This window comes from Dermacentor silvarum, chromosome 10 (assembly GCF_013339745.2).
Source record: "Dermacentor silvarum isolate Dsil-2018 chromosome 10, BIME_Dsil_1.4, whole genome shotgun sequence".
NCBI classification, from domain to species: domain Eukaryota; kingdom Metazoa; phylum Arthropoda; class Arachnida; order Ixodida; family Ixodidae; genus Dermacentor; species Dermacentor silvarum.
Window position 1 is genome coordinate 36,453,125 of NC_051163.1, and position 13,959 is coordinate 36,467,083.

The 13,959-nt window shown below is 44.2% G+C and overlaps 1 protein-coding gene across 1 annotated transcript in view; it reads left to right on the forward strand.

Annotated features, from left to right (window-relative positions):
* Positions 1 to 13,959, forward strand: part of LOC119430927 (uncharacterized) — a 45,941-nt gene that overhangs the window by 3,762 nt on the left and 28,220 nt on the right. The window contains exons 2-4 of the mRNA XM_049657011.1: positions 2,465 to 2,593; positions 5,192 to 5,273; positions 10,445 to 10,496. Coding sequence (XP_049512968.1) covers positions 5,220 to 5,273; positions 10,445 to 10,496 — 106 coding nt within the window. The 5' untranslated portion in view covers positions 2,465 to 2,593; positions 5,192 to 5,219. The remainder of the gene's footprint in view (positions 1 to 2,464; positions 2,594 to 5,191; positions 5,274 to 10,444; positions 10,497 to 13,959) is intronic.

Consider the following 13,959-nt stretch of genomic DNA (forward strand, 5'->3'; position numbering starts at 1 on the left):
GGAGATGGCACGTGATTTTAGACGGCTGGGTGATGTCGTCGCGCAGCATTTCGTCGACTTGTTACAATATAGTTTCAGGTTCTCGCGTCGGCACTCGGTAAGGGCTCTGGTGGAGTGGTTGAGCGCACTCTTCGCTTAATAGTTTTTTTGCCACTTTCCACTTTTTGCCACTATAATATTATATGCTACTTTCTGAAAGGCTACACTATAGCCACATGTATATTTTGTAATTTGATAACAACGTAAGTATCCAAATGTCGGACCTATAGATGTAAACGCTATCGTGACGTCACTACACAAAGAACAATCTTCATGAAGAGTACCAAAAAGGGTTAATATGATGACATTGCTCATTGTAAAAATTTATAACAATACTGAAGACGTGTATTGTCAACGCACCCATGTATGAGCCGACGTGCGGATATGGCTAAAATTGAAGAAACAGACCGAGGAAGATTACAATAACGTCATGACACATTGCTAACAATGTCTCATTAAAGAAGCACGACTGCCTAGTCTTCCCTGCAGATTCCGCATTCACAAAGTAAAAACATATTTAAAAACTTGTGAATTTTCGAGACGATCACAATTTTTATTTATCAGGGAAATGAGGGCATTTTTCGATGAGCATTTGTCCAACCTACATAGACGTCAGGTTTTGTTTGTACAAAGTTAGCTCGATCCAATAAACGTTAATATACGCGAGATTATTTACCCAGACAAGCGCTTGCCTAAACAAAAATTGAATTTGACGATATATTGCCATTTAATGCCAAGCTCCTGCCAACTATACATACTTAAGTGGCATATTACAATATCATTGGACGCAAATGCATATGGGAATAGATAATGTGATCGCGACTGATGCAACTATGAGTAAGTATGAATGGAACTATGAGTAAAGCGGGTCACTATCCTGGTCCTATGCATTACGCCTTTCGGATTTCACACCCATATTTTTGTCTGAACTATCAGCAATTAACTTAGCTGTTGGAAAATTTCCGTCAAATTATTCAACAGTGGTTATAGTGACTGATTCACTCTCAGTATGCACCTCACTCACTTCATCTTCAAACACTACTGTAACCGATACATTTAACTCTTTAACCCTTTCAAACTTCGATCTGGTGCGATTAGTATAGGTTCCAGGCCATCGTAGTATACTTTTAAATGAAATGACTGACATACTTGCACGGATATCTCTTGAGGGACCAGTTATGTTCGCTTTGGCTACTTCGGATTATGTCACTGCGGCTAGGTTTAGAAAATGTTCTCTTTTGCAAGATTCTGCAAAACTTAAAATCCCCACTTCGGAATGTATTCATTCGTCCTTTTCGTGGGACAATAAATGGCGTCTAACACGTAAATGAGAAATCTTCATAACAAAATTACGCTGCCGCATCGCACCAATAAACCTTTACCTGTACAGGTCCATTTTGGCACCGTCCCCTCTGTATCCTACCTGCCAGGAACACGAAAACGTCTACCACTTTCTACTAGCATGCCTAGATTTTAACATCAGATGAAGAAATTTGAATTTTCATTCCGAAATTGGGTATTTCTTTAACTACTCGAAATATTCTCTCCTTCGGGGCTTCTTCATTGGGCTTTAGCCACAGGAATATCTGCGTGGCCATTTGCGGCTACCTCTGTGACACAAGAAGGCTACCATGTTAATTCTCGAAATAAATGATTGGATAGTTCATTAAATCGCTGATTGTCCCTGACCATTCACAGTCGTGCTCCAAATGTGGTCATGACTCATGCTCTTTTGATCACATGCTCTGGTTGTGCCCAGCCCTTAACGCCTCTCCACCCATCACGAAAGAGCAATGGGAGGAATCCCTCAAGAGCAGCAATCTTCAAATTCAACTCCAGGCTGTCCAGAGGGCTCACGACATCGCGACGGGACTTGGTCTCCCGGTCCCATCGTGGGCGGAGCCACCGACTTAATCTGGGGGAGCCTTCGGCTCGCCTAGATCTTAGTTCCTCAGGACTCAAATAAAGTTCTTGTCATGTCATGTGTGTTCACAAATATTCTAACACTACCACAAATTTTTTTTCTTTATAGATAACTACAATTACTTTTATTTCCCTATCTGACAGGTAAATCTATTTCCTAATTATCATAAACGTTATACTTCGCCCTGATTTACTTTTTTGTTTGGGTTTTTCTCTATCCCCCCTTCCTTTTAACCTTTAAGCGCCGGCTTCTTAGCCAATCCCCCGTAGTGGGTACGCACCACAAGGGAGGAACAAGCAAGCAAGCTAACAGATGCACTTTGCGGGTGCAGAAACAAAACCTAGTTCGTAGAAACATGTAATATATTAAATCGCTTTGGACGCTCTGATGATTTCTATAATGTTTTCTTTAATTTATTATGTTTGGTGCTTCATTTACTGCAAGAAATGACAAGTAGGCAGTATCACATAAGCATTCAATCAAGAAATATTTTCACTGTAGAGGGCAGCGCTGGGGTGATCAACTCACGTGGAGCCCGGACAGAAGAAGATAACGAATAACGAAGGCGGTTGAAGAGCGGCAGCGCTACAAGGCAAGAAGCATTCAAGCAACCAAGCAGGCACCACACCGGTGAGCGATCACACGCTAATTATCTGTTTTGATTACTGACGACTGCAAACGCAAATATGCGGTTTCATCGCGTCCCATCCTGCCCCAGCGCTCTCTCATCAAACTATTACCCAATTTCCTATCCCCTGCGTAGGACGACCACTCAGGTGCTTTTCTGTTCAGTATCCCTGCCTTCTGGCTTTATATTATTTTCTTTCTTATACCATCGCCGTCCGGGGAAAATTATTGCATTCGTGATGCCAACGTGGTTCGAAGAAGAATCCATTTAAAGCGATACAAAAATCTACATATAATATTTAGCGTTTACGACGGGTGAACATGTGCAACGCTAAGTTTCTCTCATATATCATGAAGCTCTATTAACTTATCAACCCTAGTACTAAGGCGTAAGGTTATGCGCCCTTATACTTCGGGCTGATCTAAAGAACATTACAGAGTTTCAGAGCAGGAGGGAGGATTGAAGTGAGGATCAGCGTAGAAGCGTTGGCACAAACCAGGTACGTCCTTTTGTTAGCTTCTCCACAGGCCAAGATACACAGAAAAGAACAATTAGTGACGCTTCGGTGCGCGAACAGTCGCTCGTGCGTGCCTCGCGCGAACTTTTCACATTCTTCCCTTATTCTAGGGTTCTTCGCTTTGCCTTTAGCACTGTAGTGGTGCTAGCGATCAACTAACAGAATTTATAACACCTCGTTCGATTAAAGTGACGTCTTTGTAAAGGACTCGCGTTCCTTGGAAGCCTGTATACAGCTCAATGTTTCGTATATAGCCTTATGTAGCCCCTTATCCCCCACCCCTTCCCCCACCATCAGTGCAGGAGGAATATAAACCGATCCATAGACTAGAAAGTCGAAGTGTTCAAAAAGAGCGAGCACACTGCGTGACCAAGATAGCAGCATAAGAACTGAAAGCTTGGAGAGTTGGTAGTAATTCATACTGTAGGTTCCGCAATGAGCACATGCTCGAGGAGAAAGGTCAGTTGTCTTTTATCTTTCTTTCTCGTTTGTGTCTTTATTACTGCGAAAACATTACACGGCTCATGTGGCGGAAAATCCGCCGTAATCGGCGTTGGCGTGACCACGAGATGCTTCAAAAAGTTCAGTAGGTCTAAGTGAGCCCATCAAGGCAGTTGGACGACGTTAATTGAGGCGAAAGTTGAATAAGGCAGGTTTAATTAAGATAGGGTATCATTACGGCAGCCGAAGCCACGACCATTGGTGGGAGTCGTACCCACGACCGTTGGTGTTAATTAAGGCGAAGGTAATTAGGGCTTAGTTAAAGAAGGTACAGTTTATTAAGGAACATGTTTAATAAAGATATAGTTAATTAAGGTACTCGAACCAGCGACCTTTGGTGGTCGCAATGCTTTCGAATTCCTTCACGTAGGCATAACTAAGTGCCCCTTGAAATTTGCGCAGTGATATGAATAAATTCTGGGGTTTTGTATGCCAAAGCCACGATCTTATTATGAGGCGCGCCATAGTTAAAGTAAATATGACAATCTGGGGTTCCCTAACGTGCACCCAATGCACGATACACGGGCGTTTTTGCATTTCGCCCCCATCGAAATGAGGCCGCCGCGGCCGTGATTCGACCCCGCGACCTCTTGCTTAGCAGCGTGAAGCCGAGGCCACTATGATTTACTGCGCAACCCCCAATATGTGACCAAGTAACTTGTGCGTGCACTGCATTGAAACATCTTTGTCTTTTCAACTTCACTTGGTCAGTGAGCGCTACTTCATCCCCCCCCATACCTTTCTGGCCGCTTCTGCTGCTGCCATCTTGTGGAATAGCTCGCATGCATCACACCACGTGCTTAATAAATAAAAAAAGGCTTATATGTCCACCTTAGCACTCCTAGAGATGTGATGGTTACCGGCTCTATTCCCCAAGGAATTAAGCAACGAAATAACAAACGGTAAATAAATATTTTCACTGCTACAATTATGCGACTTCAAACGCCTAAAATCCTTTATAAAAAACTGGCTTTCTAGGAATTAATCACCGTGGTTACGCCTTCAGGTGCATCATGCTATTTATTGAAGCGAGGCTTTCTAATCATTTCTCTACGTGTTTTGGGGTGTGTTCTTTGTTATTTTTTGGTGAGTAGAGGGCGCCGTTACCGGAGAGTGTAACAGCAAGGTAAGCAGATCTAAGGCTTGGTAAAATAAAGAGCAGGCCGATCCCGGAGATAGTGCACGAAAACTAGTCCGATCGCTCAGAAAATGTGTTCTGTGGACTCACAGTTTCCGTGGGCTCTCGTGGGTCCCGGGGCGGGGTGTCTCCGTGTCTTGGCGTTCTGCCATTCAAGGGCGTAGTTGCTACGCAGGGAAACATGGTTAACAAGATGAACTGTTACGTACTGGATACTGCGAAGCCAAGTGACACAAATATTTTATGGTGGGAATGGAAAATAAAAAATGCACGCAACATGTTTTCTTGCATAGTGTATTTCCATATATATTCTAGAAAGGTTCGCCTGCACTTTACTGTAAGTCGCTCGTTGAATCTGCCACAATTATTTGTCACTGCTGTCGCAGTGAGTGAGTATTGCAATCGGAGAGAGTCGTTGGACTGATCTTTTTTTTTCTATTTCAGAGCCTTGTTCCAAAATACTGGCGAAACGATGTGCCTATGCGAGACTTCTTTCGAGGTCACCGTGCTGGCCCTCGTTTGCCTGGTGAGTCCAACTCGATTGGTACGTTAAGCGACCATGCCCTTTTTACTACTAGCTGGAGGATAACAAAGTACCTTCATAGTCGCCATGCTTTTTATGCATGGAACAGCTTTCATGCATAAAAGCGTGTGAACAGATGTTTACAAAATGATGGCGATTCAGGCAATGTTACCACAGGGACGAATCAAAGCTTAGGACATCCGCAGACTTATCTTAAATTGCCTGCTCCCATATACGAATGGCCTTGATGCTCTGCTTATATGCTATCTTCAGTCCCTCTACAAAAATGTTACCAGCGCTTCTAGTTCGGCCTGTCTGTGGTTCAGAGATTTCAAACGTGTTTGCATAGGTGGTCTCTACACAACAATTACTATGGTTCCCTTATGCTGCAACTAAGATGAATTGAAGGCGAAAGCCCAAGCGGCGCTAACTCAGTGACAAAACGACCACTTCTTTTGCTGAGTCATCATCAGCCTGAAACCACAATTTACGGTCATTTTTTCAAGCCATCATGCTTTTTTGTAACAGGTAACATACTTTACTGCAAGCCACTCCCCCACTTCATGACCCCTTGATTTGCTCTTAATTCGCACTTCAATCACTCCTGATTCACGCTATCACTGCTTCGTTCACCTTAATTAACTCTATCATCTCGGTTGTACTTCCATCACACTTGGCTTGCTCGATTACTCCAATTTTCCAATTTTCATCAGTCTTGATTCACTCTATCACCACTTCATTCACCTCCCTTCAGTCTTAATTCACTCTTATTTGCTCTTCATTATCTTAGCAAACTCTATCTTATTATTAAATTCGTTTGGCTCCTATAACGCAACTAAACCCCTTTAATTCAACATCAATTCACTCTTAATTCACCTCAGTCACCTCTCTGTATTATCGAGAAAGTGTGCAGAAGAGAAAGATAATGTTCAATAGCCTGGCAATGGGACAAGACTTCAGGATCCGGAAATCATAGATCATTACAGGCTAGCCACGGCTAGATATCCGGCAGCACATTGCTCGTTAAACAAGTCGCAATCGGTGGCTTGGCAGCTAATACAAACCAACACATTCCCCAACTCCATTTCCTTCAGTCACTATGACCCAGGCGTACACACAGACATATTGACGCGGTACAACGCGTAACGTGCAACGGTAAGTATTGTAACAACAGAGCAGATCGTCAACACATAGTCTGGGCATGCCCAAAGAAACAACATAACAACAATAACAGGGGAAAAACAACAACCAAGTTTAATAATAAGAGATGAGGAGCAATGGGAGACCGTGCGGCTCAGCTCGGACCCGGCTTTTCAAGCGAGGGTAGTGCAAATGGCTGAAGACACCGCCGCGGCCCAGGGCGCCCAGGGGCGGCCGGCCGCCGTATAAAGGAGGGACGGGGGAGGCTTCTAGTCATTACCTCCTCCTCTAACCACATCTTGGACAAAATAAATTATTTCTCTCTCTCTCTCTCAGGATCGCCAGTCAGCCTCTAGCAGTCTTTTGAACGATTATGTTTATCTAGGTCAATTACTCACAGGGGACCCTGATTATGAGAAAGAAATTCATAGAAGAATGAAATTGGGTTGGAGTGCATGCGTAAGGCAATACCAAATCCCGACTGGGAGGTTATCACTGTGATTTAAAAGAAAAGTGTACAATATTTGCATTCTACCGGTGCTAACCTATGGCGCAAACATATGGGACAGAAACTTTGAGGTTAACAAAGAAGCTCGAGAATAAGTTAGGGACCGCACAAAGAGCGATGGAATGAAAAATGTTAGGCCTAACGTTAAGAGACACGAAGAGAGCGGTATGGATCAGAGAGCAAAGGGGGATTGCCGATATTCTAGTTGACAGTGAGAGGAAAAAAAATCTAAACTGAGAACACAACTGTAACGTAGACAATGATGCGACGTAATCCATACACCATGACAATTACCCACAAGCTGAAATCACCTATTGCTGACGAATTGATAACACCCTCAAAATGCAATTGTTAAACCAAGCAACACAACTGCAGGATGAACTTACTTTCTTCCGAGAATTCATAAAGTACCACACCCTTACCTAGTCATCGCTAATATCCCAGGGCATCCGGTCGCACCTAAAAAGGACACTCCGACAGAGAGCCTCGGTACATTTCTACACCACTTCCTTGGTGACTTACCCAAAACAGTTCTGTCATTTGTACAAGATAACCCCACCACCCACCTGCAGATAATTATTGAGGACAGTGTTACTAATGGCGCACAAGCGCAATACATATTGCTCGCAACTCCAAATGTCACATGTCTTATACATCAACACTCCAGTCCCTGATGGTTTATCTTCGATAAAAGAAACTATTTCTTAACTCAATACACAACACCCTATTGAAGTCTATGTATCTCTCCTACAATTAGGCCTCCCTTATAACTACTTCAAATTTGAAGATAATTGCTACCTACAATATATGGGACAAATATAGGTATACCTTTTGCACCAACCTAAGCGAACATATTATGGGAACTCTAGAAACAGATTTCCTATGTCGCAGCACAGAAAAGCCCCACACATAGCTATGATACATAGACGACCTGTTTATTATATGGGGACACGATCAATACAGTCTAGATAAACATAACACTCCTGAATTCTTTTCACACAACAATAAAATGCACATCGGAATCACCTGAGCCATACGCTTTCAGGAGAACACAATATATATTGACAATGGGACACTATGGACAACGCTCTATCTGAAGCTACAACTACAACTACAAAAATACCTACAATATGCAAGCGATCAACCCAGACGTTGCAAAAATGGTATGTTTGTATGTATGGTCCAGTCACACGTTTACATCGCATTATCGTTGAAAAGCAAGTTGACATTTTTTTTTTGCTCGATCACCATAAGAAACCCTATGAAACATGAACCAGCTGAGCATTACCCTTCCAGAGAGCCTACACCGATGCAACCAAACTTTAGTGAGTCGAGGCCTAACCCTATAAAAAATGCGATATGACTGATATGGCACATGTCGAACGATCTCGTTTGAGCATAATAGAACACGTAGGATTCATAGGTGTGCTCATATAGTTAAACGAGATAATTGGGTATGTGTTATATATGTCATATGGCATTTTTTACCTCCTGAAACCTCACGCTTAGATCACAAGAAGGAACACGCGTCTTCTTACTTATAAATTCTCATAGGCACTCCCAAACGTGAACAACATCCGCAATAAATGATATCCAATTTCCACCAGCAACCAGAAACTTCATAAAATCTTTCCCGACCCGCCCAGAGTAGCTTACAGACGCAACGCTAATTTCAAGGATTTTGTTGTACTTGCCATGCTAAGGATCTTAGCTTAGCTTACCTGGGGATCCGGTCCCTGTGGGATATCCAGGTGGTCTACATACAAACATCTACAGCAATCGATACTACAGTAAACATGGCCGCTTCAGATTGCCTCCTCAAGGTAACTTAGAGTTTCGCCTACACGTCAAGCAAAGTAGTCTACTTGCGGGACTGTGCCAATTGTAGCAAGGAATACCTATGTGAGACTGGACAACAAATTCAAGACTCAAGGGCCATCGCACAGATACAAAACGCAATTTACCGAAAGCAGTACCCATGACACTACAACGAAGCATGCCATATATTCCAAGAAGCAAAGCTCTGTATACTAGAAACACATTTCCGTTCACCGCGTGAGAGGAAATATACGGAATCCAACTTTATGCACAAGTTTAAATGCTTACACCCGAGGAAAATCGTTTTTGGCACGTGGCAACCTAGAATCGCTAAGAGCACTTAGCGAACTCGTGAAACATTCATATCATTACCAAAGGCACAAAAGCACGTTATGCCAACAGAAACCTCGATTCCTAAACTGACCTAATCCTCCTGCCTGTCCTTGCCATACCATTAACCTTAAAATTTCCTTTTCACACTTCTACGCACCTATCAAACATAGGAGCCCTTTTTCCAAGTACACCTGCCCCTTCCCGCTTCTTCTGCTGTTTTTCATTTCTGCATCCTTTTATTTTTCTTGCTTTTTTTTAAAGCGCAACTAACACGCCAATAAGGTCAGCATTTCATTTTTGGCCCCTCTATCACGCAGGGTGATCCTACTTTTGTATACCGCCTTGACGACGCCGACTCCGATCCACTGAGGTTAACGTCGCTTGAACGACCAACCGGTTGACATCCACAAAGTTTACTCCTCCCCCCCCCTCCCCCCCCCCTCCCCCACACACGCCCCGTTCTTTGCCACAGACACCGTTTCGCCAACTTAATCCCTTCAAGTTTTCCCTGCGCACTTCTACTAGGCCACTCAGGTAATACTTTGAACTCGTGTTATTGGGGTGCTCCCGCAATGAGCGGCTGATCGGACCAATCTTCTAAAACCACAATCGTACGCCATCTACGTCACTGGCTGTTCCTCTCCAGTGCTATCTAGACTTCTCCCTCCCCATATGAGCCACCTTCATTCCGCTCTCTCTCTCTCTCTCTCTCTCTCATTTTACCCGCCATGGTTGCTCAGTGGCTATGGTGTTGGGCTGCTGAGCACGAGGTCGTGGGTCGAATCCCGACCACGGTGGCCGCATTTCAATGGGGGCGAAAACACCTGTGTACTTGAATTTAGGTGCACGTTAAAGAACCCCAGGTGGTCCAAACTTCCGGAGTCCCCCACTACGGCGTGCCTCATAATCAGATCGTGGTTTTCGCACGTAAAACCCCATAATTTTTTCTCTCTTTTTTTTTCGCCTGTCACCTCCTTCTCCCCTGCTCCTTTGCCCTCGTCTTCAAACTCCCGGCCTTCCAGCAGCGGCACCTACTAACGCCGAATAAAAGCGCTCATTTGTTTTCAATCTCTTTCTTTACAGCCAGCCACAACCAATAACGAACGCATGCGACATCATTCCTCGAGCCCGTTAAGAATAATATGCTGAGAATGAAAAGGCCGCCGTTAAGAAATATAGGTCCACCTATCGAAACGTCGGCCAGCCTTTCGGAGACATTTTATCCCTGCTTATGAAACTTCTATACCGAAGCGTCCTACTGCATGTGTCGGCCCCCTTCTTGGTTTTTTTAGAAGTAGTAGAATACTCTAGCTTTATTTTCTGCGTACATCTGTCAGCACGGACGCTCAAATTGGAAATGCCTATTTTCTTACAGGCAAACAACGTGATTGACTTTTTCTTAGGACTCGAGCGTCTGAATCAACTACGTAAGTAAAAATCTGTTAATCAGTCATCATATACATAATTCTATACGACGCAAAATGCCGCCACATGTCAAATTTGATATATCGGTTGTTCTCATTGTCCCAAAGAACAACACCTATGAAGTCTCTGATTGGTTGAAAACATCGCCATTTAAGAATTGGCTGTATCGTAAATTGCCATGCTGATAGTACGCGGGTGCAAACTGGCAACAGCGTCACGTCGTGAGTGTAAACGGGAAGTTCTTTCTCCCTCGCCGCTCGGCTGCAGCACAATGTGACCTTACTAAACACTGCACTATTGTGTAGCTTTGGCATTTAGGATTTTTTGTGGGTTTAGTTGTGCCGTGCCTAATTCAAGAGCGGTGAAGTCTGTTAGTACATTTTAGGGCCCACAGTAGGCAGAACTAAAGCGGAATATGATGGCGTGGCAATCACAAATATACACATCAAAAATCAACCTAGTCAATTTTTAAATTTTTTTAGCACTAATCTTAAAAAGCGAACAGGCAAGGAAGCCATGCAAAACACTGGATAACTTTCTGTTGATTGAAGTGTTTCAAGTGCTACAAAGTATTTGGGAAGAAAATCCATTTAAACTATCTGTGCATCCATCTCTATGTGTTTTGTATTCCTTGGTTTCATGCGATTGTCGCGATGAAAAAAATATAATTTTCGAGAATATGGCGTCGCCGCTGTGAGAACCTTGCGCTGTCGGAGTAAGGGTGCCCAGAGTAGGATAAATCCGCAAAGTCATTCGAAAAAAAAGAAGAAAATCTCAGCTTACAACGTTACATTTGGCAACACGCTTGTCGCTAGGTTACACTTGTCTTGTCTGTGAAAAGGAAAACAGTAACGCGCCGATCAAAAAAAAAAATCAAATGGTCGAAAAAAAAAAAATCTAGACGTTTCGGCATCCGTACGGAAGCCTTGTTCACAAAAAATTAGCGTAGCTTGCAATGGAGGCGCAATTCTGAAGAGAGAGCGCAGTTGATTGGCACCTAGGTAGTCCTACCTTTTGGGCTAGGCTAAGCACTACCTTTTTGCACATTTTCTTCTTGTAGCGCGAAAAAAAAAAAAAAAACACGGACGTAGAAGAACGGAGACACACACAGCGCTGTCTCCGTTCTTCTACGTCCGTGTTTTCTTTTTTTTTTGCGCTACAAGAAAATCTGCAAACATGTTGCACCAACAAGCCCAAATGTCTACACTGAGAAGCACTACCAAGTAGTCCCTAGCATTTCCCGGAATTTATTAATTATTGTCGTTTATCAATTAGCTATTCATTGTCTACTGATTAGCTATCGCATGGTATTGCGATTGCACGGTATTGCGATATTGTATTGCGTAACGTGCGATTAAGGGAACATGCGGCCAACCTACGTTGTGATAGTTTTTCGCACATTTCTCAGCACTGTCAGAAGTGCGGCTGCGCGCCTCAGTTTAACCTAACAAGCATTACTTCAAGGCATCATGATAAGACGACTCGGGAAGTAATCGAAGCATGGAACATTCAAAATAAAAAACAGTCTTGTATCAGCGGTCCCTCTATTGCGCTACAGGATAAAGAAATCCTGTACCTGAATGGTTAACGTGTTCTGGTTTTTGGTTGTTCTTTTTGCGTTGGTGTGTGGCCACGTGTGTGTACAAATCTGCTCTGTGATATGGAATAAACTTTAGTTGTGAGTCGGCGCTTGTGTTCGTGTGGTCTTTCGTCTTTTCGTCTTCCTTGTTGCGCCATTCTGAAGCTTATATTCGTTCTATAGTACGTGACCGCGAGGTGCCTAGCGTGCGCAGGACGAAGATTGCGATCATTCTGTTGGGCGTCTTTTTTTCATAGCCTGGATAAGAAGTGATTCCAGATACTGACGGGAACACCAGTTTCTTTCACGATGACGCTTGCCTTGGCCCTGTCAACCTGATAATTACAAGTTACCACGTGTTCCGCAAGTGCGTTGGAGACAAGGCTCTTCTTTAAGACGTCATTCATATGGTCTTTCAGCCGTCTTTTAAAATTTCCACTCTCGCCGATATAAACATAATCACAATCTGCGTAGGGAATTCTATAAACAACGCCTGGAAACTCTTCTTTCTTGAGCGGGTCTTTCACGTGCATCAGTTCATGCTTCAGCTTACAGGCTGGAACATGCACCACGTGTACGTCAAATGCCCGCAGAACCCGTGCCAACGCCTCACTGACCCCTGCGCCTCACTGACCCCAACCACTGGCCATCTGCATTAAAACAGCCAATGGGAGCCATGCGGAGATTCATCCCTCGGCCTCGGTCACGTGCTAAAACGGACATAAGCTGGCCTCGTCGAGCAACTTTTTTGTGAACAAGGCTTCCGAAACGTCTTGAAGGTTTAATTTTACAGCGAAAGCTGTATATGGCTAGGCGAAACGAAAATCCGTTCGTCCTATGTTTCGCTAAACGTCTCCATTGGCTGCGCCGTCAGTTACGTCGTAGCCAATAGCGCGCGCCATTGACAGTGCCGTTAGTGACGTCGTTCTCTGCGTCGTACCTGCTCTGCCCGCAACGCCGCCTCCTCGGCTCACCGTTGTCACATGCGTTCGACATCTCGAGTTAGCTCGGCGTCGTGGTTAGCAGCATCCGCCCGCCATTGGCGCTTGCGTTCTACTTCGCGATTTCAACGTGGACGTTTCGTCGCAGCCGAAGCCAAAGTGTCGCTCGAGAAACTCCCACCGAAAGCGGGCGTTGGCCCCGGCGAACGCGTTCCCGCCATTGCCAGGTTGACGCTGCTCTGCCCTCAACACCGCCTCCTCGGCTCGCCGTTGTCGCATGCGTTCGACATCTCGAGTTAGCTCGGCGTCGTGGTTACCAGCATCCGCCCGCCATTGGCGCTTGCGTTCCACTAGAAACACAAGCATGCAACCAATAATTGAGAAACGCTTCAATACAGCGTTGGGATTAACCCACTGCTAAGCACCGGGGCCGCACATTCAGCTTCGCTGGTTAACCATCGGTACAGAGTGCTTGGGTGGTGTTTGGTCAGCGTTTCCCTGTTTTCCTTTTCATTATGCCTTCTCCGACCAGACCAGAATTATCGTGAAACCATCGATTTCATCGTCTTGTCTATGTCCCAGTGTGCATCCCGAGGTGAAAGTGGATGCATTTAACCTGCTGGCTGTCCTGGCTTTCTGAATTGTAGCTGAATTAGAAGAGAGGTTTGGAAAAGTTGACGATGGTTTAAAAGAAGCGAGTTTGGTGGTTCAAAGGAAGCGAAACGAGATCAATGCATGGAACATTTGATTTCTCATAAATTCTGCCGCCTTAGCGTCCAAAGTTTTTTTTTGCGCGCTAGATGTTTATGTTGCTTCGTATCTCAAAGGGCAGTAGAAAACCAAGCAGAAAGCTTACCATCTCGTTTGCCATTGCCTTGATTTAAAGTTCATGCTCATATCGCCCATTCATCTATATTGCTTTGTCGTGTTCCTTTGCGGGATCAG